This window comes from Mixophyes fleayi, chromosome 6 (genome assembly GCF_038048845.1).
Source record: "Mixophyes fleayi isolate aMixFle1 chromosome 6, aMixFle1.hap1, whole genome shotgun sequence".
Lineage (NCBI taxonomy): Eukaryota > Metazoa > Chordata > Amphibia > Anura > Limnodynastidae > Mixophyes > Mixophyes fleayi.
In genome coordinates, this window is record NC_134407.1 from 87,555,890 (window position 1) to 87,581,520 (window position 25,631).

The 25,631-nt window shown below is 39.3% G+C and overlaps 1 protein-coding gene across 2 annotated transcripts in view; it reads left to right on the forward strand.

Moving 5' to 3' along the window:
- Window positions 1-19,702, forward strand: part of WAPL (WAPL cohesin release factor) — a 97,928-nt gene extending 78,226 nt beyond the window's left edge. For both annotated transcript variants that reach the window (XM_075217025.1, XM_075217026.1), the window contains 3 exons: window positions 3,577-3,665; window positions 3,952-4,047; window positions 13,353-19,702. In XM_075217025.1, the coding sequence (XP_075073126.1) occupies window positions 3,577-3,665; window positions 3,952-4,047; window positions 13,353-13,418 (251 nt within the window). In that variant the 3' untranslated portion in view covers window positions 13,419-19,702. The remainder of the gene's footprint in view (window positions 1-3,576; window positions 3,666-3,951; window positions 4,048-13,352) is intronic.
- The last annotated feature ends 5,929 nt before the right edge of the window (window positions 19,703-25,631 follow it).

Below are 25,631 nucleotides of genomic sequence, written 5' to 3' on the forward strand. Positions count from 1 at the left end.
GATGATACCTGGTTCTCCTTTTCTATACTGTGTACTCTGTATTTGCCTTGATATATCTACCTTTTCTGTCCTACCAAATAAATGGAGATCTAGGATAACGGCGCTTCATCTGTGACTTGTCATACTTATGTAAAATATCAGGCTGTGACCAAGTGGACAGAAAGACAGATGCCTTGGAGGGAGGCCAGCTGTCATATGTGCTGGCTGGAATCACCTCTGGTTGGGTGGAACAAGCCTGGGCTAAGGCACTAGCGCAGTCTAGTTCTGCATTTAGCCATCGACTCACTTCACGTCCACTGGTTGTATTAAAAGGGATCTGTCCTTCCATTGATTTCACAGAATCTTCAACCGAATTACCCCATGCTTCTCTTAGCAATGCCACAAGATGAACTTATTTGGGCAATATGGCTGGTTAAAACTGTACGGTGTCTTGTAAGAGTTTCCTTCTCCTTAGAAAATACTCTAGAGAACACTTCACTGACTAAGTTGAAGAAAAACAAGTCCCGTCTTAGTCGGGTTCTGGAGAGTGTTGGTTTCTGAGCGCTCTTCCCAAGAAGAGGGTGTGGTAGCAGAGCAATCCAACAAAGAGAATTCCTTGTTTTTGACAAGGACTCTACAAGACTGCATGGAGTGGATAATTGTGTGAAAGGTTCCCAGGTACTATACATCTAGACCAGCAGGTAGTCGACAGAGTATGTAGTTTAAAAGAGAGAAAAAAAAAGCAGTTTCCTTCCTAATCCTCTGCAAAAACAAAATGCTGTGCTAGTAGGGAACTTAACCTGTACATAGCTTTAGGTTTTATGCAGATATAGGTTGCATGCAGAGTAGGTTTCAAGGAAATTCCACCTTGCTTCTATAGCGCAATTGTCTAATGCCATGTCTATTCTTATCCATGAATACCACAGCACTCAAGAATGATACAGACAGAAAGTTGAGACCATTCTTAAAACTGTTAGTAGCTGATGCTTTACAGAGACTCATTTTTAGCTTCAGATTGGATCAACTAGACCACAGAAAAGTGGCCAGAGAAACTCATTGCAGGCTTGCAGTCTGGGTGGCGTATGTCTGTAATGGCGACCTTGTCGGTACACATCCGAAAGGAATACGTGTATCTTGGCACACCGCACTGAATGCTGTTCAAACCGGGGTCCAGAATGTTATTTTGATGGTCTCGGCTTACCGAGCCAGTTGGCTCAATGCTTGGGAGACAGATGCAGAGTCAACAAAGACTCTGGTGTCCTTGTCCTATTCGGGATTGATTTGTATAAGATTATTAGCCAGGCGACAGGGGAAAGTGTTCCTACTGGTAATATCTCCCAAGAGCTCAGAACTCTTTGTTTCAGACCTTTCCAGGCAGTTGAAAAGGCACAGGCGTCAGGAATCTCTTTGGCAGATCCCGGCTCCTCGTGGAGAACAGCAGGCGTGTTCCACTAAGATGCCATTAGCCAGGACCTCAAAATAAGTCTACATGATGGACGTTCTGCCCACCGGCAGAAGCAGTTGTGTGTGTCTGTCTGCTGATTTCTAGGGGTCGGTGGTTCAGTTCCACATCACATTCCTGTGTGAGGGGATAAATTTATTTCCTACCTTCTCACTACCCGTCTCCCTGTGGACAAGCTTTTAATGCCATGCCGTTAGCCAATCCCACAGCACTTGCAGTGGGAGTGATTTTAACACACAGTGTTCGTATAACACAGTGGGAGGGGTTATCTTCCCAAAAGCTGTTTGTGTTAAGGTATCAGACAGCAGGATGATCCTCGGGACACTCAGCACTCATGTTCAGATGAACATACTCCGATTAATAGGTTGTCTGTTGACTGTCGGATGAACGCTGCTCCTTGGGAGGTTGAGATGGCAGCATTAACAGGGCCTGTTCTCTAGCTATATAAAATTGGACAGCCGGGACAACAAATGCTTGCCCCTGATGTTGAGGCTGTCTACTTTCACTGTCTGTTCTTGAAAAACTTCCAATGAGCATACTAGAATTAAGAGCAATGCTAAACGCTCTAGCTCAGGGTTACCTTTTATCACGGGGAAATCCCATTCAGATTCAATTAGACAATGCCACCGTAGTGCCATACATCATCACCAGGGATATACAAATAACTCTATTGCAAATAGGCTTCTATAATTATTACAAAAAAACAGGAAGGAGTCCAGGTGCAGTTGTGCTACCAGACTGGCAAAGTCGGTTGTGGCAGATATTAGCACAGCTGGCTTTAAAGGTGCTTGTCGACAGCGCAGCATGGGGCTTCGTCCGTGCAGATTGGTCGGGCAGCAGTATGGGGCTCCGTACATACCTTTACAAGTCTAAGGACGTTAGGTTTGGGTATAGGGTGCTGCACACTACAACTTTGTGAGAGTACACACCCGAAGGAAATGGCTTTCGTACGTCCCCATGTCCATTGTCTCCCAGTGGATGATAGAGAAAATGAGATTTTATACTTGCGTTAAATCCTTTTCTCTTAGTCCATGGGGGGCACTGAGCGTCCACCCAATTACGCTTTAGTTATACTGGGAAGAAGTTTACCAAACTTAAATGTTTACTTTTCACGGTTGAAGTTGTTTCTCTCATTGTTTCTGTCCTGTGAGGATTGACTTCCCTGCAGCATGGGGAGGTATAAGAGGGAGGAGCATTTGTTAGAATTATTTAAAGTGCCCATGTCCTGAAGGAGGCTCTACACCCCATGGTCCAGTGTCCCCCATGGACTAAGAGAAAAGGATTTAACGTAAGTATAAAAATCTAATTTTATATGTATCCAGTTTATTCCTAGTATAAATTTCTGTATGTATAAATTGATGACATGTATATAATAAAATAATGCTTTCACCAGTGTTGGGTATAATTAAATGTAATTGAACATTACATTAGTTTCATTCAGGTTATTTTATTTAATGTATTTTATGAAGCCTCTTATTTAGTGCATTTTATAATACACAGTTGTAAGTTTACAACTGTTGGGAGTATTTTTTTATTTTAATATCCATTTATATAGTGGCAGCATTCTACAGAAACGTATAACCACATCTTTAAATGTCCTATTGATTTATAACTTGGGGATCATAGCGGATATCTGCTGCGGTCACACTGCTTAATGTATGTAGGTTTCTATGGGGACTGCTATTTTTCGTGTTTTAGCAAGTTCTGAAAATCAAAGATTTTCAGAACTGATGCCCGATGACAAATGCTATCTGAAGTTGTCGTTGGCCATTAAATCCTATGGGGGGAGCATTGCGGTAGTAACCATAGAGGTAAACTGTGTGTTCGCTGAGACAGCCGTTTATTGTGACACTTGTTCCCGGCAGAACACTTTTAATAAATGATCACAATCTTTCATTCCTTATCGTTGCGTTAATGAATGAAAATGATTGTCAAATATGCGCTAGTTAATAAATATGCCTCATAGTTTGAATACTTTAATGCATGGTTAATACTGTTTTTAAAGTTATTCGGCTATGTTGAATCTGTGATTTCTGTTTTACGACTGACCTTTTTTGTATAGTTTGCTATTGGATCTAGAAGTATATCTGTATGTGTACATTTAAACTGGGCTATGTTAACCTCTTTCTTTACAGCCCTCCAGCATGCAGGCAAACACATGGAAGATTGTATTGTTGCCTCCTACACAGCTTTGCTTTTGGGTTGTCTATGCCAGGAGAGTCCGGTTAGTGCTCTTATACATATGTTGTAATATAGAACATAAAAAAAAAATTACAAAAATATGTGCTCTGGTTATCTTCAGTTTTGATACTTTCATCCTGAATGATATTCGTTGTCTGAGCAGAATATGTTATTACTATTAATCAGGCTAGTTTTGTTTTTGTTTTTTGTGCATCTAAAATATAAATTACAATTTTTATCATGGTTATTGTATACATTTACCTGGAAATAATTCCTAGGTGCTAGACAGATGATGCATATAGTTTCTAATTAATTTTTTTTATTTTTAGATCAATGTAACTACTGTACGGAGTCATTTACCTAATGGAGATTTCTCAATTATGACTGAAATGCTTAAAAAGTTTCTAAGTTTCATGAATCTTACAGTAAGTAACAGGCAGCCTCACCTTTTTTTGTGTAAGTTTAAAAACAAACTGCATGCTCATTTTATTCCCCACACACAGCCTTTATGTGAATCCATAAAACTGCATCATTCTTTTAGGGCTGTTTTGAGGTGTACATATTTATTTCTCATAAACTGTATTAATCATAGGCTACAGCAAAAAAAAATACACTAAATTAGAACAAAGAAAAAAATCCTTGACCAAATTATACAGTAGCTCATTTACAAGACGTAATTATAGTCTCTAACTTTGCTACTTGAATATCGGATATTATTGCTGCTTCTTTCTTCCCTAATTGGTAGGCAGCATGATGAGAATCACAGTATGATAGTCATCCAGACTTTGAAGGCACAAGGGAGTAACATGTTAAAATGTTTATTCATACACTTAAGAGAGCTATTGCTGTATTGTTAGCAGCTACTAGTAAGTTTTTCACTGTAATTGATGACTCGTCTTTTAACTTCAAAATCCCTGGGTAGTATTATATATTATTTGCTGCGAACAGGTTATGGGCAAGGAACAATAGTCAGAAGCTTAAGAAAACTGACTGTTAATAGTAACTTGAAGCTCTGTGGCCAGTATGAACTTCCATGAGTGATCGTTCTGTTTTTTTTGTAAGCGAAGATGTTTCTTATAAGGGAAGGTACATGGAAAGTTTTGACATGGTGGAAAAAAAAAGAAAGTTAAATATTTATTCCAAGTCTCGAGTGCCGTCTAATTTTATTTATCGATCTATCTAATGTATGTATATGATTTTAATTCTCTCACAGATGGTTTTGCAGGCAACTAAGAATTAAGATGGATGACTCTTAAAAGTAGAACCTACAGTGTGTTTTGTTTTTCTCTGTAAATTTAGTGGCAGTGACTTTTAGTGTTGAATGTATATCCTCTTTATTTGTGTACAGTAGCAATTGTCATGCTGCGGGAAAGGGAGTGGAAAGTATTAAAGGTTTATTTTGCCAACATTAATGTTAAGATTTTTTCAGGTAAAAGGGTACAAGAACAAAAGCAAAAATGGGGAAAATATAGGGGAGGAAGAGGGGGGAGAGGTTGTACACATCAACATAGTCCGCGCAGAACATACAGTCTGTCATGAATGAACAACAAATCTGAGCAATGTGAGCATTTGGCTTCTACAGAGAGGATGGCTGTGGAGGGTCATTCCACATCAAATCAACACAGGCTTTCAAACTGACCGTTTCAGATTTGTAATGAATTTGGTATAATACATTCTGTCGTGGGTGTAAAGAAAACCCCCAAATATCAGGCTGATATGTACGCTGGTTTTGAAGTTATACACCTTTAAAAGTTTCACGGTCTCATTTTAAATCTCTGTTTATGGACTTTTTTTTATGATATATAATAGCACTATATTTCAATAAAAATGTAATTTTCAAAAATTTGATTTTCTCAAAAAGCCATATTTTGTTAATTTTTGAATAACATCTCAAAAAATTTTCATACTGTTGTTAATCAACAAAGTTTTGTTTTGGGATCATGATGGGATCTGCTACTGGAGCTTTCACTTTGGACTGTTTGTTAAAATAATGATAATGATAACTATCTAGGCCTGTTCATTTCTTTTACTATTCTTTCCTTAAATATTTCAGTATTAACATACTCTGTCATTGTACATAATATGCATGAAAGGGATTGTTTAAGACATTTGTGACAATTTTATGTCTTACACATATTTAAAAAAAAGCTTACTACAGACCCTTATCATTTGGTGCTGCTTCTGTGGAGGAATGGTGCTACTTGATGGATTGCAACTGGCTGAAGGCTTCATTTGTTTAGTCTTTCCATTTCAGAAACCGTGTACATTCAACCTGTTGGACTTAACAGATTCACCTTAAGCTGGGTACACACTACAGAGATTTTGACCAACTTTTTATGCAGAGCGACTTTACATGCGATCGATGATCCGATCGCTCGGCCCATGGACTGCATACACACTAGCCTTGTTTAGGACGATAAAGGGAAGAGCGGACGTCCCTTTAGTGACTTTTTACAGCCATGTTGTCGTGAGCAATGACTGTAATTTCGTACTCTCTGTTGTGGATCGGTCGGAAGTTTATACACACTGCACAGCGGAAACGAGATTGGACTGAAAATATTAAACGGTACGACCAACCAAATGAGGCGATAATCGTCCATTTGGGCAGACTTTCGACCATCGTGTCACAGCACACACTGACCCGACTTTTGAACGAGCGGTCGTATGTCGGCTGTTTGAGCCGATTATTGGATGAAAAGAGTGTAGTGTGTACCCAGCTTTACACAGAACATCTACCATAATAATCCATAAAACATCCAGCTTTCTTGGGTATGAAAAAGATGTTGATGGACGAGCTGGATGGAGGGACGTCACTTTCACTTCATCAATGTCTTCATCTTTCTCCAGAACAAATGTGAGCCACTATTTGTTGTCATGGACAGCAGTTACATACCCTATGATATCAGCAAGTGAGCACTCATACTACAGTATCTTGAGGAACTGATCAATGACCCTATCACTTTTTATCAAAGTGTCCTAGATTGTTTTCTGCAGCTGGCACAAACTTTTGCAACTTTTGGCATTTCAGAGAATAATTTACACATCCATTCTGAAACCGTTCTCAACCCCTTCTTATTAGAAGTATGATTAGCCTTTTAAAATGGGTTTAAACAATAAGGTACCTGTTACTTTCCTCCATCTTTATCCATCTTTATTTCTCTGAACCAATTTAAACAATACATCAGGCTCAGCCTGGACACCCGGGGAGTCAGGGAAATAATTCTGATGAGATTCTGCCGAGGGGTGAGAGGAGCATGTGCTGAGCTCTGATTAGAGGAGACCGTCACATGCTCCTCTGACCCATGAAGATCAGCAGCAGCCGCCTCATGGGCTGTGCCTTCACTGCCTGGCCGGGTGAGTGAGGCTTCTTCTTGTGAGTACAGTGTTGCTCCCAGTATGTTGTCTCTCCCTCCCAGTACCCGTTCTCTAAGTTGCTTTTCCTCCCTGCTCGCAGCACACATTCTCCCAGTCCAATACTCCACTGTGATTAAACCCTCCGCTTTTTCAAAGATGAGACAAATGGTCCAGGGTCAGGTAAGGTTTGGGCGAGCTTAATTTAGTGACCAAGGGGCTTTTCTTCAATAATTGAAGCTCACTCAAACCTAACCTGTCCCTGTAAAAGGTGGGCCTGTTCAACACAATTGAAGTGTCTTTCCACTTAAGTTCACATGCCTGTGCAGAATTGGGAGTAGATGCTATCTGTGAAATCTCATCCCCCAAACCCACCTGAAGAGGAACATGCGTTCCTCTAATGAAGTAAACTGAAAAAAATATTGTTTGAATTTCGCAGATGTGTAGTCTTTCAATAAATACAATTTTCGTGAAACTGAAAGATCTTGTAGCTGATGATCCCAAAAAAAATCTTTGTGGGCTTTATTAACAGTATGATCAATTTTTGAAATGGTTTTTACATTTTAAAATATGGCTTTTTGAGAATCAAACTCTTGATTTTGAAAATTTTACATTTTTAATTTTTATTGAAACATAATGTTTATATATCACCTAAAATCCCATAAAAGATTTAAAATGAGATCTTGCCCAGCTCTCTAGTTCAATCAGGTGAGCTACAAATGCAATAAAAAAATGTTAAAAGCAAGTTTTAAAAATTAAAAATTGCAGCTTTACAGGCATATAACTTCAAAACCAGTGTTTACATATCAGCCTAAGATTTGGGGGCTTTCTTTACACCCATGGCATCTTTTATTATATTAAATGTAATTGAAATTGAAGAATGTAAGGTAGAATTTTTTATAAAATTGTTTGTTTGATGTAGTATTACACTCCTGGAGACTACAAGAGGTCGGGTTCTTCGTTACAAATCAGCGGTGTAGTACGGAACCCCCAGCGTCTCAATCTCAAAACTGAACTGTACTTTGGAGATAACATTGGACAGAGGGGGAAAAGAGTGGTCTTTCACACTTGAGCTATCACAGCTCGAGTTGCAATAAATACATGACCCATCACATAACTGTCCCCGGAAGAGACCTGGGGGGAGGGGAATAGGCCAAAGAGCGCTACACAGGGAGAGAGGTTCGGGTGACTTTCAGCACTAGAGCAAATGTTGCAGACCATAAGGTGCGGGCAGCCAGATGACCCTAGAGTATATGGAACAAGTCCCATGTCACCCCACAATTACATCAACAGGCCTTGGATTGCGAGGGCTAAATCTTGTGCAGTTTAGCAGGAGTCATGTAGCATCTATGGAGCAGTTTGTAAACGGCATCTCAGTATGGTTTAAGCACAAATACGTTTGATGGGCAGTTTAGGAGATAGATACATTCCTATTGAGTGAAATCAAGCTCTTGTCCATTATCCTTCTCCCAGAGTAATTTGGAAGGGGATTTGGAGGGCTCACCTTCTGAAGTAAGAAACATATACTAAAAAGAGATGGCTGTTTTGTTTGCCCTGGTGTTAAATTTAGCAGTAGGAGAGGTGATGTGCACGGAGATAAAGAAGCCGGTGGCAGACCCTCGGGTACTTATAAAAATCACGATTCGTAATATTAAATGGTTCCTGCAGCTGAGCGAGTGATAGGGTGGCTTGGTTGAAGTAGAGAGCTTTGAGAGTGTTAATGCCCTTGTTAAACCATAGGAGAGGTTAAGGTGTGGAATGAGTGTACCAAGGGCAGGTAGGGAGCATATCATCATCAACAGCCCTCAGAATTTTGTCCCAGACAATCAGGGCATCTCGTGAGTTTGAGGGCCCTAGTGTTTAGGGATCCATAGCATGCCAGCTAACAGGAAAGAGTGTTTAAGGTTCCTCTCCATGGCTTACTATGGGCTGGCAGGGGCCAGTCACACAACTGGGCCAAAATGCAGACTTCCTTGTACTCGAGATCGAGAAGGGTCAAACCACCTACCACTTTCACTCGGGTCATAATGGAGTAGGCCAGTCTAGGTGGTTTACCTTTCCACACATAGGTAGTGTGCAGGGAGCAAAGTTTATCAATATACACCTTCAGAAAGGTATTGTGTGGAACGAATACATCATTTTGGGCAGTAGTGACATCTTAAAGGCAGCAATTCTGCCCAGCCAGGAGACTTTGTGACACATCCACTACCTCGTCTGATTAATCAAATGTAGTAAGAATGGGGTATAGATGGCCTCAAAGAATAGTATGGAAAACCCGCCTTCAAGAGGACCAGGTGTGTATCTGAAATATTGATGAGTAGGACGTCTTATAGTAATACCCCCTTGCTTTAACTTTGTAGCACGTCATGTAGTACCGCTAACAAGGTCACCGGGCTGGTGATAAACAAGAGAATGTCATCAGCAAAAAGACATAACTTACGAGATGTGTTGGACAGGATACTGCCTTATATCTGAGATGTAAGGCAAATCTGTTCTGCTTGACAGCTAGGAGGGGGGTGTAGGCGCACCCCTGTCACTTGCCATTCATGGTCTTGAATTTTTCGGATACAAATCCATTGCTGTAGACACAGGCCGTCTGTTAAGTATTCAATACCAGCATGGAGTATAGAATCTCATGACTAAATCCAACCGGGCCAGGACCACCCGCATATAATCTCAGTGAAGCCTATCAAAGGCCTTTTTGACATCAAGTGACATAATCAGTAATTCTCTGCCTGTCTTGTTGGCATTCTTAATAATGTTAATTTCCCTATAGATATTATTAGACACCTGCCGGGCCAACACTAAGCCAAACTGGTCTGGGTGTATAAAGGACAGAAGAAGGGAATTAAGTCAGTTTGTGATCAATTTAGCATTCGCTTTATGTTCGAATTAAGAAGGGCAATAGGTACATAATTCCGACATAACGTTGGGTCCTTACCCAGTTTGGAAATCATTACAATATGAGATTCCAGCATTTCTGATGGAAAGCACCCCTGCGTGTACCCTCATTAAACATTTGTTCCAGGATTTTGTTAGCTCTACCTGAAAGGTAGAGAAGTTATTTATAAACCCATCAGTCCCTGGGGCCTTGTCCCTGGGAAGAGTCTTAATCACAGTCAGGATCTCAAGTTGCATCCACTGGGCATCAAGGTAGTTTAGACGCAGCATCTAGGTTCGGGACGTGCAGGTCATGCAGGAAACTTTCAATCAGGGATCGTGTCGGCTGGGGCGTTCACTCACGTGTGCGTAGATTATAAAGTTTAGAGTAGTAGGCAGCAAACAGGTTGGCTATTTTTCTGCGGTTGAAAGTCCTGGCCTCAGTCATTAATAAAGTACTTAATTTGATTTTGTGCCTGTTGTACCCGTAGTTTCCTAGCGAGTAGTCTACCGCCCTATTTCCTGCAATGTAAAACTTCTGTAGAAATCTACACAGTGCCTGATGGGTACAAGTGAAGACGCGTTTCTGCAGTTGGATCCTCAGTAGGGCAATTTGAGTCTTAAGAGCGCCAGAGGGCTGCGACTTACTATTGGATTTCAGGGAGGACAGCTTCACTTCCAAATCCCTTTAGTGGTCGAGGTGAGCACGTTTAATTCTGAGCCTGGGGGGGGGTGTATATCGGTAGAATCCTGGCTGAGCTAGTATTCTGCAATGACCAGTTATCACTCCTGACTAGATCTATACTGCAGTACGAGTTATGTAGTATTGTATAGGCCAAACTGCAAGTAATCTGGAGAATGCGGAGGACTGCAGCAATATCAGTCACGCATAATTATGGTACCCTGTCCGTGCTGTTAGTCACCTAAGGCTGACCGAAGGAAAGGATCCTGATGGGAGTTTGGGGCATAAAGATATACAATAGTGACAATCGTCCCATCTAGGCACCACCTACAATGAGCCGCCATTTTTAACCTCAATTCGAGAGTTAAAAGTAAAAGTAGCTTTAGAGCTAAATAGGAGAGGCACTCCATTGTGCTTAAAGGGGGCATTAGTGGTGTAGCTACTTTAGTTAGGAGCTCAGCCTCTTCACATTCAATGATAAGAATTTAACCATTCAAGGTCATGTTGAGAGGCTATGGACCGCTAAAGGGTGTCCTGGACTTGGCAATCATAGGTCCTCAATCCTGAGCTCAAAGGGGCAGAGGTGAAGATAGATGTGGAGCATGTGTACTTGGGGGGGAGCACAGGACAAAAACTCAAACAAAATAACCCCAAGCATGGGGTGAAATTATTTTCTGGAGTGATGGAAATCCGGCGACATCCGTAACAGTGGGGTTGTGTCCCTCATCGGGAATTTTCCACCCATACAGGAAGGGTAATGGTGACCACTACCTACAACATACAATGGTAAAGCATAGGTAGGAGGGACTAGCAGCGTATCCGTAAAAAAACAGTATCGACTTAAAGAAATAGCATGCATTGTGCATGTGGAGCACATCTCAAAATGCAAAGTGTATCAACATGAAACTAAATAGAAAAGTCCATTTGAGCATGGTTCCACTTACCGAAAAAGAGACCCACGCCACACCCCATGATGAGTCAGCCAAGGCCATCATCTAGGCTGAATGAGAGCCAGGGCCATGTAGAGACCGTCTCCAGCAGGTGTGCAGGTTTGTCAAGGATTCCACAGTGCTGGACCCACTGGACTGTGAAAATCCCAGAAATAAGAGCGAGAAGCAGATCGCCGTTGGTTTCCCATCACACATGACCATTTTCTTCAAACTAGCGCCTGGGGAGGAGGGGCAGTTTAGTAGCACTCAAATGTATTTTCGAAGGTGTCGAGAGTTGAATGCCATTTTCCACCACCACTCTGATGTGGGTAGAGTTATTGCACTGTATTATAAGTTTAACCAGTGGTAGGGGATCTTCCATCCTGCAGGGCTTTAGCGATGGCTTTGAAAGGACCTCTGTTTTGTGGCCGCAGAGAAATAAGGGAAGAGCTGCAGTTCCCTTGAGAAGATCTGCTGGGGCAGTGCCCTAGCCGCCCTAAGGAGCCCCTCTCTGACGTGGTAAAAATGTATGCGCATGAGCGTGTCACAAGGGGCTGCCTCAAGACCAGATCTTGGTTTAAAAAGCCTGTGAATGCAGCCTATGAACTCTGTGTTCTGTAGTCTCAGACAGCAATTTTAGGAAAGGCTCTTTGTTGAAATCGGAATAATTCAGAGTTAGACACGGATTCCAGAAAACCCTGTATTTTGAGATTTTTTCACCTGAAACAGTCCTCAAGATCAGCTAACTTGTGAGACACAGGGAGGACTTGACCCTCCAGTCTGTGATGTGAAGCGATAAGGTCGTTATGGGATGCAACAATTTCTTCCATCATTCCTCAATATGCAAGGTTTAGTCCCCGAGTTCGGTCACCTGTGCGTTAGTTTCACATATAGAGGTGCGCATATCTGACACCAATTCAGTGTTAAATGAGCTGCATAGTTTTGATAGTGAGCGAGCCATCGGGGTTGGCTTGTGAGAGCAGATCAGAGGAAGATGGAGGCGTGAAGACATTGGCACCCATTTCCCTGGATCCTTTATATTTATCAGAACTCGTGGTGGGAGGTGTGGGCTGCGGCCTGAACAACTGGACCGCAGAAGCGAGTTTAGGAAGCTTGATATTTTTGAGCCCCATAATGGCCACAGGAATAGTCCAATCAGAGTAAGGCAAGACAAGTCCAGTGACGGGGCCAGAGTCAGAGACGAAAGGGCTGAGAACTGTACTGGGCCAAAACAAAAAGATGAGACATAGGCAGCGGTACAGGGTGGGCTACGGTAGGTTAATGAATGTATGGGTAGATACTCCTCTATAGGTTAGAAGCAGTACATCACCATAGGAGAGGTGCAGCTCTGGTAGGAACCCGGGTAGATAGATATATCAAGAAATGTCTAGGGTGCCATCGACAGTGGTTGGTAGAGGTAAGGTCTGTCCCTGTGTACACTTGGAGACAGTGGATCTGTGGGAAAGTTCCTACATGACAAATCCCTCTATTGGAGAGAAACAGTAGTGCAATTCCTCCCACCTTTGCCTGTGGTGTTGTGTAGAGTATTGTACAAGAATGGGACGCTGGAGACACAGAACCCAGTGGATGCATATGCACCCCACCAGTTACCGCAGGTAGTCAGGGACATTTAGCAAGTGGATTGGAGTAGAAATACAGCGACCCCGTTATTTAATTGTTTTTAAGTGCAAGTTTTGCATGTTGCAATGGACTAGGGTTTGTTCATCCGTATTGCTGTTGTGAATCTAACTTTTAGCCTGACAAATATCCTTATGTAAATGTATAATCATAAGTCTGAAAACGGTTATTGTTTGCACTGTTACATTTCACTAATCCAAGGTATATGACTCCTTGTAACATGCAGATTTGTATTTGTTTTTCTTTATAGTGTGCAGTTGGAACAACAGGACAGAAGTCAATCTCCAGAGTCATTGAGTATTTGGAACACTGCTAGCTTCGACAGACTCTCATATTTTGTTGGATATGCTCAATCTCCAAAAGGAACAAGTCATGTAAAGAGTCCCTGAAGATGCACTGATTACATTTGTCTGTGCTACTTATATTAAAAAGGCAAACAGGACTCCTGTTATGCACTTTTTTTGAGCATGAGTTTGCCACACCAACCAGGTTACAGCCGAACATATGCGGCTTTTAAACTTAAGGACCAGAGGGATAAGATACCCGACTGTTTTAAACTTTGCAGTATTTGAGTTCTTTTATGTTTAAATAGAATTCATTAGGGTTTATATTTCTTATTTCCTCTGGGTAAGTTTGGTCATGGCCAGTTAAAGGAAAGAAACGTAAAATCGCAACAAAATATTTGCTGCTGATCGTGCAACTGCTGTTTTACTTTTTGAAGTACTGCATTCTATGCCAGCCAGGTACAAAGACAGCTCAACTGGTGTGAATTCAAACAAAGCTCGATCTGTTTATTTCTGGACAAGAGGCTGCTTTTGTGTTTATTTTGTTTGTTTTTTTGCTTTGTAATAGGCTTTCAATGCTTCCAAAACTTTAAGACCTATATAAAACTTTTTAGAATATTGTTAATAGAATTTGTCCCTCTGCTATTTTGCTTACTTTTTATACTAGATGCTTCCAACCCTCATAACAAGTTGTTCCAGAAATGTATTTTCTATATATGTCCCCTTTTTTCAACTTCTTAATTTAAAACTCGTGGATATTGTTGAATCAATTATGTTGTGAGATTTGTAAAAGCTTTGCAGCACTAAATTTCAATGGGCAGGCCGGTAAACCCTGGCTTTCGAGTGTGCCAGAGCGCAAGTTTGGAAGTGCTTATGTCGATGGCTCAGTTGTACAATATGTACTCAATTAGTAAATAGGGATCTATTTTTATATTTCAGGTGGTCCATCTCAGGTGTCATCTTGGACTAATATAAATGAGAAGGCATGTCCCCTTATTGGACTTTCAGGGAGTTTATTTTCCTTGATACTCTTTCTGCCGCAGTAACTTGCAACGCCTTGTGTGGCAAGGAACATGCCTTCAGAAGTGCAATGCAAGGGTCTGTCTTTTATTTTTAGTCTCTTGCAACCTTTGCTGAATTGCACAGGTTTGTAGCGTTGCAATTACATGTTTTAGCCTTTTTGTCAACATTAGAAAACAGCGGGCACTCTTCACAAGAACGTTGATTGATTAAACTGTCTTAGATATATTTATGCCACCAATCAGATAGGTCCCTCCAACTTTACCATGCTTGGCAAGTGATCTCTGTGTTGACATGACATATATAAAAAAATTAGTTTTTTTGAAAGCAGTTGAATATTTAAAGATGGCGTTTGGGCTTTCAGAAATGTCCTGGCAGCATAGACCTATTTACTTATTGATTTTTCATTATCAGTCAATTACTCTTTTCTCTGCCAGGCTATATCCATTGCACCCCATAACAGAATGTGACTGTCTATAACAAGGATAAGTTATTTAAGCCATATAGTTGAACAGCCAACTACATCTCTGCCTATGTTTAAAAAGTTCAAGAAAGGTGGAGAAAACGCTGTTAGGTAGTTTGGTTTTCTGTACAAAAAAAATAGTTGAAGTTCTTAGCAATATTTATGTGAAAATGTTAATAAAATATATTCAGTTTTAAGGATTATTTCTCGATCAACAAATCTTGCACTCTAACCCACGATTGTAATCTTTACAATTTTGGCTGAGGAGGGTATATGAAGGTTGTCTATTTTTCTCATTACTTGGGGAATGTGAGAAGACAAAGCTAACTTTCCAAAGAGTGGCTTTATCTATATGTCATGACTTTTGTTTTTTCATTTTTACACAATTCATTGCTTAACTGTTTCCCTTTTCATTTCTGTTGCTTTGGTTAGGATTTCCTGTCCGCAGTAGGCAATGTCTCCACTAAAAGTGATAATCCTTAAATTAGTTATCTTGCTATTACTAACTTGCACAATATAAACATTTGGGGCCTGATGCTGAGTTAGGAGCAAAGCAAAAAACAAATATGGAGCAAATGTGCACCTTGGCGAAACCATGTTGCATTGGAGGTAAATTTAAATTTATGGGGACAGACTTTAAATTTCAGTGAAAAAATGTGTGCTACATGAAAAATAAGCCAGTATTTTCCTTTTAGTGCAAAAAAGAATTAATATACACCCCTTGCATTGTAACATGGTTTGTTCAAGAGCAAATTTACTCCTGTTTTTCATTTGCTCCTAACTCAGCAACAGGCCATTGGTGAGCAATTTAAACATTAATACTTATTGTCAGAGATGATAAACATGAGTGAAACATACATCCTAAATCAGTGTTTCCCAGTCCTCAGGAACCCCTAACAGTGCAGGTTTTCCAGGTCACAAGGGAAATAGTTCCACCTGTGGATCTTTCAAAATGTTAGTCAGTAATGAGTACACCTGTGCTCCAGCAAAGAGAGATGGAAAACATGCACTGTTAGGGGACCATGAGGACTGAGTTTGGGAAACACTATTCTAAATGAAAGCTGTGCTAATCTGCTTTACTGAAGACTAACGTCAGAGCAAGCAGTAATCCTAAAGGTGTAATATGCGGTAAAACTCACTGGTTTGTGTTCATTAACAGTAGGCATATGGATCATTTATAATCGCTCTCTTATTTTGCCCTTATAAGATAAAATAAAAATGTAAAAAGAATCAAATGTTTAATCAATGATCTGTTTGTACCATTGTAAATGTTTTTAAACAAATTAAATTCCCCCAATCCTAGTAAATTATCATGTAAGCGCTTCCTCAAGTTGTACTAGTTTGTTAAAAGTTAAATGCTTGGGTAACTGTGCTTCGTTCTGTATAAAATAAGAGGAGAAAAAAATATAATTCTTTCCTTGCAATAGTATGAATATAGTAGTGATGCACAATCAGTTAATTTGTACAGCAAATACCTGCTTGTTGCTTATGGATTACTCACTTCAACCTACTGTAATCAAACACATTGTTTATAAATCAGCATGTTTCCTTTCTTGACTATTAATCAGGTTTGGCTTCTGAAATACTAGAGTAACAAAGATACAGCATATCAAAGATGTTGATGGACTGGAATCAGAGGTGCTCAAACCCAGTCCTCAAGGGCTACCAACAGGTCATATTTTCAGGATTTCTCTGTAGAAACAGGTGGGACAATTGCTGACTCAGCCAAATAGATTAGCTCACCTGTGCATGATTAAAGAAATCCAGAAAACATGCACTGTTGGTAGCCCTTGAGGACTGAGTTTGAGCACCTCTGGACTAGAACTAAATATGTTGACATTTAACTTTAAAGCATTACAGTGTGTTAGTAAAGTTGAGGCATGTGGAGATAGGTAATTGGGGTCTGCACTAGGATTATATATATTTAATGACCATATTTTTTTATAAATGTGGCGGCAGTTAAATGATTTGGTAGCAGATATTTTGGACACATTATTGCGAGCATGGTGTATTTTAGAGACTAAAGTGACTGGTACACAAGAGTCAGTGCCATGATAGGCTTGTTTTGGTGTCAAGGCTGCTTATAAAGCAGTTTACCTGGTGTAGGCAACAAATAATACTAACCTTTCTTCTGATATGCTCAGTCTGTCTGTCTGTGCTGCTTTTGACTCTTACTGCTCTAGACCTGATCCAGTTTTTGGATAATAAATATGAGACCAGGTTTTGTGCACTAATTCTACTAATAATTCTCCTCTAGCGTATATGCAAAACACACTGAAAAAAATGCATATTTTTTTTGAGGGGGGGGGGGGGTTCTTGGTGACTTTTCTTATGGATGTTTTATTAAGTAAAATTGTCAAATTATCGCCGAGCTGTCAATATATCTGTCCATCTCTTGCTGAACTGCATTTGCCAATCAATGGTAAACATTGTAGTTGCCATTTAATATGGCCCTCAACTTACTGGACCTTCACACATAAGTAAGCAGCAGCAATGTGTACACACTTACTTAACATAAGAATCCTGCATTTTTGTTAATACTCTAATACGTCATAATGTGCACATCTCTGGAACGTTAATGCTCATATTTTATTGCCAATACTCAAAGGAGAAGTAAAAGTGAGAAGAGGCGAGTAATATTTTTTTGGGTTTAAAAACATGTATCCTGCAGACAAGTTATACACTGCATAAGCTAGGGCAGTGGGAGTGGTTATGGGAGGCAATAAACTACCTGCATATTTGCTTTTAATTTGTTTACTTAGGTGAGTATGTATAAATTACTAAAAACAAAGATTTTGTTTATCCTGTTATTTTTCCTATGTTAAACAACTTTCAAGAATTGACCAAAGCACACAAACCATAAGAGATGTGAAATTGATTATTGCTAAAGCACATCACAAACTGAAATCATCCTGTTCTGTCAGTAGGTGTAGACTTATAGTGAAGATGATCATTTGTACTGCATTAGCCCTATTTTGTTGTGTTTTTTTTTTGTTTTTTTTTATTTGTTCGTTTTTTGTTTTTTTACCCAAAGGTAGGCAAAAAATATTGTATCAGAGTATTGATACAGGCATTACTGTATTAAACTGACAATGACCACATGGATTCCCCACTGCCAGTGCATCAGACGTTAAATGGGGAAGCATCAGGATTTCGGAAAAAAAAAAAATCTGTACATAGAAGAGTGGTATCCATTGAATATTTGACTTTTTAAAGGTCAAATGTTTGCAAAGAATTATTGGTTTATATGGCTGTGATGTTTCAGTAGTTAATATTTTAAAAGCATTGGATACTTTTTTTTCCATGCATCATTTAAGTTTTTCTGCACGCAGGTACAGGGATCAATTATCTCTGTGCCTTCATATTTTCAGATCGCTTTTCTTGTGTATCAACTGTGATAACACTTCCGATTTAAGCCCTTAGTTATTGAAGACAAATTATCTGATTTACCATTTAAAAAGAATTGTTGAAAGGTTCAGCATTGAGCTATAAAAAGTTTTCAAGTTTACAGTGAATATCATATGCACTTTTAGGACCATAATTTTTTCCAGCTAAAACACCAGTGCATTTTGAAGCTGTGAGAGGCCCATGTACTGACACAGCCTAAATCATGGTTTCTCTGTAGTACACAAGGTTAAATCAGAAAGCTTTAACTGTAAAAATGCTTAAGTGCCACGAACACGGTTTCACATTGAATGCATTGTCTGGGATTCTGATGGCTTCAGAATGCTGCATTTTTTTTCTGTTTACAAATAGCTTTAAACTTGTAACTCCAGACTAAACTTTGCTTCATTATCAAACATGGTTTATTAATCATAGCACAGTTGTCAGATACATGTATGATTTAATCAAAATCCTTACTTCCACTTTAAGGTGAATAAACAGCTCCTGTAACCAGTCTCGGTTTTGATTTATATTGTCTGTTTTGTTAGGTGTTTTCTTTCCTTTTAGTTTAACTTTTTTAGAATTTGTAGCTCTGTTTGCAAAGAAATTGCAGTTTGTCTTAATTTAAAATATTTCTGTATTTCTGTAGAAAGTCTTTAAAAACAAAAATTCATCAAAGAACTCATCAGATGTGTAATGTCTTAACACTGGGCATGGTTGTTGCAGGGTTTTTTATTTTGTACCATTTAAGATGTGAGGGTTTTAGGGGTGTTTGTTTTTTTTTTTTTGTTTTATTATTATACAGGTGACAAATGAACATTTAATTTAGATCAAACACAAAGTGTATCTCCTTTTTTTATTCTGGAGATATAACTTGAGATGAGCTCACCAATATGCAGTCTTTCACCTTAAGTGACTAGGTTTTGAACAGGAAGAGTGCACCCTGCATTCAATGTGAATTTGAAAAAAAGTAGAGCATGTATTTTGTGGTCTTTACTATAGCTTTATATGCCTCTTCAGTTATTTATACAATCTCCCAGTTAGATTCAGATCCTTTTGATGCACTCTGGCATGATAATGACTGATGTTGCAGTCTCTTAAAAGTAAATTTGAGGTGGGAGACATTTTGTTGCAATACATTAATATGTTGAAGACCCCCGTTATATATTTTATTTTAAGGGTACTTGAAACCTACTTGCAAATTAAAGTTTTAAAGTAACTTTTTCCACTGTATATATTGATGTAAATACAAGCCATTGGAGACTAGAATGGTAGCATACCTTTCTGTATCCAATCCTATTTTTATTTTATACAGTATTTCTCAGCTGTGATCTTTGGAGCAAAAGCCAACAGCAGGAAAACTAAACCAAGTTTGTACCAGTTTCATGAAGTATGTCTTTGGGTTTTTGTAAATAATTTTAACTCCAATAAAAATTGCTACTTTCAGTACTTTGTTGTGTTCATTGTAAACGTGAAAGGAAGGTAAATTAAGTTTTTACAGTAACAATTTTTATTTTGTAAATGCGCTTCAAATGTGATCACATTGTTTAAACCCCTACACCCGTTCCATTTTGGTTTTCAAGGTACCCGGAAACACTGCTGTAAAATATGGCGAAGTGTAAACACCTCAAACCTGGTGTAAAATGTAATACTGGTGTTTTTAAACTATTTGTACGTGAAAGTAAAATGTTTGTGTGGTTTCATATTTCTCTGAGAAACTTGATAAAAATAACAATCTAGTAATTCATAACTACTCTAGTCATATTTACATTAGTTTGTAGCATTTCCATAATTTAAACATTGCTGTACTGCATTTATTGTACTGCTTGCAATGGAAAAACAAAAAAAACTTACTGTATATAACCAAGAGCTCTTATTTGGAAACCTGTTATCCAGCATAATAGCCAAAGAGCAATAAATATATGCAAATTATATTTATAATTTTGTTTCTACGACTGACTCCATGGCAACACTAACAAATGACTTAAGTCCTCCGTCAGCTAAGCAGAGACAAGAAAAGGAAACCACTCAAATAAAGTATGACTCCGCTTTACTTAAGTTTGTCTGAGTAACTGCCCAAGCTCTCCCCAAAAAAATATAAACCAACAATACAGATAAGAATTTTGAGCTGCCCTGGATTATTTATAGAAAGCAAAATTAACAAACTATAATTTGCATATTTTCTCCTCTTCCAAAGTAGTCAACCCAAGATGACTTCACAATCAGGAGGTAATATCTGGTATAGATGTGAAATGATTACCACTGCTGTGGTTGAATGTCCCCCACTATCTTCTGTCCTTTTTTCTTATAGGCATGTATAATGACTGCACAGAGTCGTCTTGTGATTGCATCTCTGGAATAACCATGTCCTTATTGAGTTCCCAAAGTTAGGACAGAATGTTAAGTTTTTCTAATGGTATAATAGCTTTTCTTTATTAGTTGGCTGTAGGCATAGAGATGGTAGTATAATCTCCTTTTATAGCTATGAAAATTAGAAACTTACCATTGGTAGTATTGCAGTGTTAATCTTGTGTGAATATAAATGTTTAAGAATGGGTCTTTGCATCATAAAGCATGTAGTACTCCTATTCTTTTGGTGGACATAATGGGCACTAGAAATAATACTAAGGGGCATTTTCAATTAGGCTCCTGGACCGCGGGACCGGCCCACAAAGTCAATCCACAGTACCGCAATAACGGGGATTTTCGTGCGCACCCCATAGGGTTGCGTAGAAAAATCTACGTTCTTGCGGTACCGTATTACTGGCAATACTGTGCTGGTTCCACGGACCGGAAACCTAATTGAATAACCCCTTAAGTGTCAACCACGTAAAAAGTGTTCAAAAGGACTTGCCGCTAAGCCACGATGAGATTAAAATCCCTTGGGGACACCAAACATCTAATACAAGGACACATTCTCTTAGATGCCTGAAAGTATTGCAGTGCAAGAGCATTTGATGCTAGTCCTGTGTCCAGGAAGATGTTAATTGCTGACACCTAAACCTTCAGAGTGTTGAGAGCGAGGAATTTTTCTAATACTACCTAAGGAAAATCAAGCGCCTCTGGGATTCTCACAGAGACTGACTACTATTTATGTCCTTACCAAACGATAAACTTCCTCCAAGTGCAATCTCCACCTATTTGAGGAGCATGTCCCTGGATTCAGATGACGTAGCCCCTGTCGTAGAATATTTGCATGAAGTGTTAGCCAAGGTGGCTCTAGAAACAGCTCCCAGGCTACTGAAGGCCATGGTTGTAGAGGGAAGAATCAATATTACCTCTACTGCCTCCTGATTTTCCTCAAATGGAGTGAGAGGTAAAAGTGGACAATACCCTAGATGAAAGTTCCAGGGCCTCATCAGGACATCTCTCCTGTCTGCTCTCTGTGACGTGCCTAGAATTCATTTTGTATGTGACTGGATGCGCTTACTTCGCTACCCAGTCTGTAAGAGGAAGAAGAATGAAGGGATGTTCTTCCTGCACAGTTTGGGTTTATCTGTGTTTCTCTTTCACCATCAGTAACAGACTTACTGACCACTCCCACTGGTGTCACCTGGCCACCAGACACTCCAACTGTGCAATAATAATTGGAAAATTCAGTTCCCACCACTAGGCTCCTTCAACGGTGCCTAAAACAGCTTACTTCTGGAATAGCTGCTGCAGTGCCTCTTTGCTGTGGGCTGAGTGGTATTTTCTGACTGTTTAGATCAGAAGTGCTGGGTAACTGGCAGAGTGTTGACACAGATACTGCTGGTTTCATTACAGGACAGCCTGAGAACGGATAAGCGTATAAGCTCTTATCTGTTAGTCACAAGGTACAGCAGGTACTAGACTCAGGCAGAATCTTCAAGAAGTGCTGTTTTATTGTTCAATAGTCCTGACAAGGACTTTTACACACTAGTGTAGTGGTACTAGTAATCATCCAGAAGTACAGATGGAATAATAACATTACATTATCAAACAGGGCTCTTTTTATACAGATTATAACACGTATGCTGGCAGGGGGTAACCCAGCATCCTTCCTAGCTAACATTTGAGATATTCAATGTTTACTATCTGCATGTAATGTATTCTCTAATCTTACATTTAATGCAATTTAACTTAACATAATTCACATCAATCTGTGAGTTCCTAAATTAATTGCTGATTGCATTATTCAGACTGGTTCTAAGATACAGGATGGAAAAACTACACAGGAAAGAAAGGTAATGATCTGCTGTGCATTCCAACTAAAAATATATGTTGGTCACTTCTGGGGTGAAAATGTTTAATTATAGCATGATTAATCTGCCTTCAGTAGTTACAAAAATAAATTTACTCCTACATGGCATACAGCCTCAGATATCAATAAATTTCCAATACAGAAATCCAATACAATCTAAAAACAAAATCAGTACATTTATGATCTACAGCTGTACCCTGCACCACTAAGTAAAATACATTTCTAAAATAAATTAATTCTACGTGATCGAACCACATAGTGTTTCTGTTAAAGTTTGTTTACATCAAGTTTTTTGTTGAGGCATTGCAAATCTGTGCCAGCATGTAAAATAAAACTTTATCATTGCCTGTCACATGTAGTGCTGAAAACCTATAGAGGAAGACTGCATTTCAGAGACAGGCATTCCTGTATCGAAGATTGTAAGTTTGTGCAAAATATGATGAGTTGACTTATCCTATTCAGTCTCTTATCTGACAGTGACACTGTATTTTGCTGTATCTGTGTACTACCTGGAACAGTAACTGTTGAAGGTGTACATTGAATGTCTTATTTATGATACATTCATGCTTCTGCAGAGCATGGCTACAGTTTTGCGGCTATGAGTTGCATCCTCACTCTTATTGGGTAATAAGGAACAAAATTCCCTGTGGAAGAGGGACATTTTAGGATCATTACACTATATATTAACCACTTGTTTACTTAAGTCTTCAAGACAAATATATTTGAAAAAGTAAAATGTATTAAATATGTACTTTGCATACTATTTTTTTTTTTATTAGGATAAACGTCAGTTGCTACTATAACTTTATCTTTTATAAGTTGTGTATGATTTCATATAACAAAGAGCTTGTAAATTCCCATGATCTGGTAACAATCTGAAGCCATATCTCAAACAGAAAAACAAATCATTAGTTAACAGGCAAAACTTTATTTACCCTTCAATACTCCATGGCAGACTTACAGAATGGCTTAGTCCCTTCTAGTTTGGGTAGACAGAGGAAGGAAGAAAGAGAAAAAAAAAAAAGCCTCCAGCTTGTATATAGTGTAGCTCCTCATCTGGTGTCTTCATTCCTGTCTCTAGCTGAGGAATACAGTAGGACAGGTAGTGTTTTATTATTTCTCTAGTGCCGTGGTTTTACTGGATTCCTGTAAGTTGCGGCAACGCACTCCTAGTGGTGTAAGCCAGGACGGGGCTTTTCCTTTGGGACTGCCGGTTAGCTTGTCGAATTGTGGGTTAATTTGTATTTGAATTTAAGTACATGCCTGCTTATATGCTCTACATGTGCACATTTGTGGCTTACAGGTCAAAGGGCTAAAAGGTGGAGGACAACATGGGCAGGAATACCATGGCATTCCCTGCACCTGCATAACTACTCTGCTATATTGTCCCTGGTTAAATACCAACAGTAAGACTATTGAACTATTAAAAGATTATCTGGCAGGCATAAGACACAGGACCCTGCAGAGTGGCTTAGTACCTGTGGGACAGTGCCACCATTAGAATGCCAGCATTATTGCACTTCATCTTTTTGGGTTCAGGCAACAAACATCTTTTCTACTTAGGTATTATTAAGGTCTCTTTCGTCTCAGTGTAAACTTTTTTCCCTTCCACAGGCTCTAGAAGAGCAAAGCCCACCACTATTGACCCTTGCTATACTTTTATACTTTTAAGGTAGTTTCTCTATACCAATGGATGATTCGTTTGAACTTCTACAAGAAGTGGATGATTTTGAAATTTCTATTCCTAGTGGTGACTTTTGCCAGAAGAGTTTGGAGAATTACAAAACTATGGTGCATATGTATTCAGAGAGTGATGTTGAATGCTAATCCTGCTTTTCTACCAATAGTGTCTATGTTCCACATCGATCACAAAGTAATTCTGCCAGTTAAGTCTTCTCAGCTATTTCTAAATTCTTGTCTAGCACACAGGAGTTCAGGAAACCAGAACAACTTTTTTTTATGCCTGCAGACCATCAGAAGGATATGCTCCATCTAAACAAGCTATGTCCAGATAGATCAGAAAAGTTATAGTACAGCCATAAAGAGGAGTGGGCAGCCACTACATGAAGTAGTAAAATGCCCATTCAACGTGAGTGGTAGCTACATCTTGGGCAAAGAGGGTGTCAAGGATAGCCGCCTCTAGCCACTTTCAGCTCTAATATCTTCTATATTCACACAGTCAAACAATACATCACCTCTATTTTGCCAGGAAACCACTCCTGATTACCTTTACCTGTCACAAACTGCCCTCTGTGCACTCGTGACTTGGAAGCTTATTGTAAGGGGGGGGGGGGGCCATAGTATTCCAGCCTAAATCTCGTACTCGCTTTTCTCCAAGGTTACAGATTTAACTGGTCCCTCCCCAACACACACCTACTCTTGCCCTTCTCACACACTTTCGTTCTGCCACTATCTACGTATAAGGCCTGTAGATCGCCTATGACTTACCCAATTGCACGCACTCTGTGCCCTGGTAGCTAAATCCGTTAACACTTCACACACTGGTATCTAAAGGGTTAATGCCGCCAGGCAGTCAATTAGTTTAAAAAAGTACAATGCTTACAGGTTATAAAAACAAGTGAGATGACATATATAGCAAAACATGTCAAATAAAAGATAAAATTCAGAATATGAACTTACATATGAGTTGTATACTCTGCACCAATGAAAATTGGCTTTTAAAATGGATAGCTTATCAATGTTTTACCAAAAGACTTCACAATTTCTTGTCATCTTTTTAAAGACACTTTTACACCTTTCCCCACTGCCGGGGGTTGCTGGCTCTGTAGGGGACCTTTGTCATACAACAACATAGACCAAATTTTATTATTAATCAATACAAATTTATGAATGTTATAGATCCCAAAAAGCATAGGTCCAGTGTATTTGCTGTGCCGGTACTGATTTCCTCACCTCCTCTGCCTGACAGATTTATTTTACATATGGGCTGCCCTTCATTATGATAATTATGAATATGAGGTCGATCACTTTTAATATTGATATTACGTGACATTTTTGAAAACTGAATCCTATTTGTTTATATATAATATTGCAGGCCGTGGTCAAATAGCTCATTTCTTCGTGTGAGACTCCTGCTGGCAATGGCTCCCTCCTGTCTGTTCCGCATCTCATTATGTGTGTTAAAAAACACTCTTA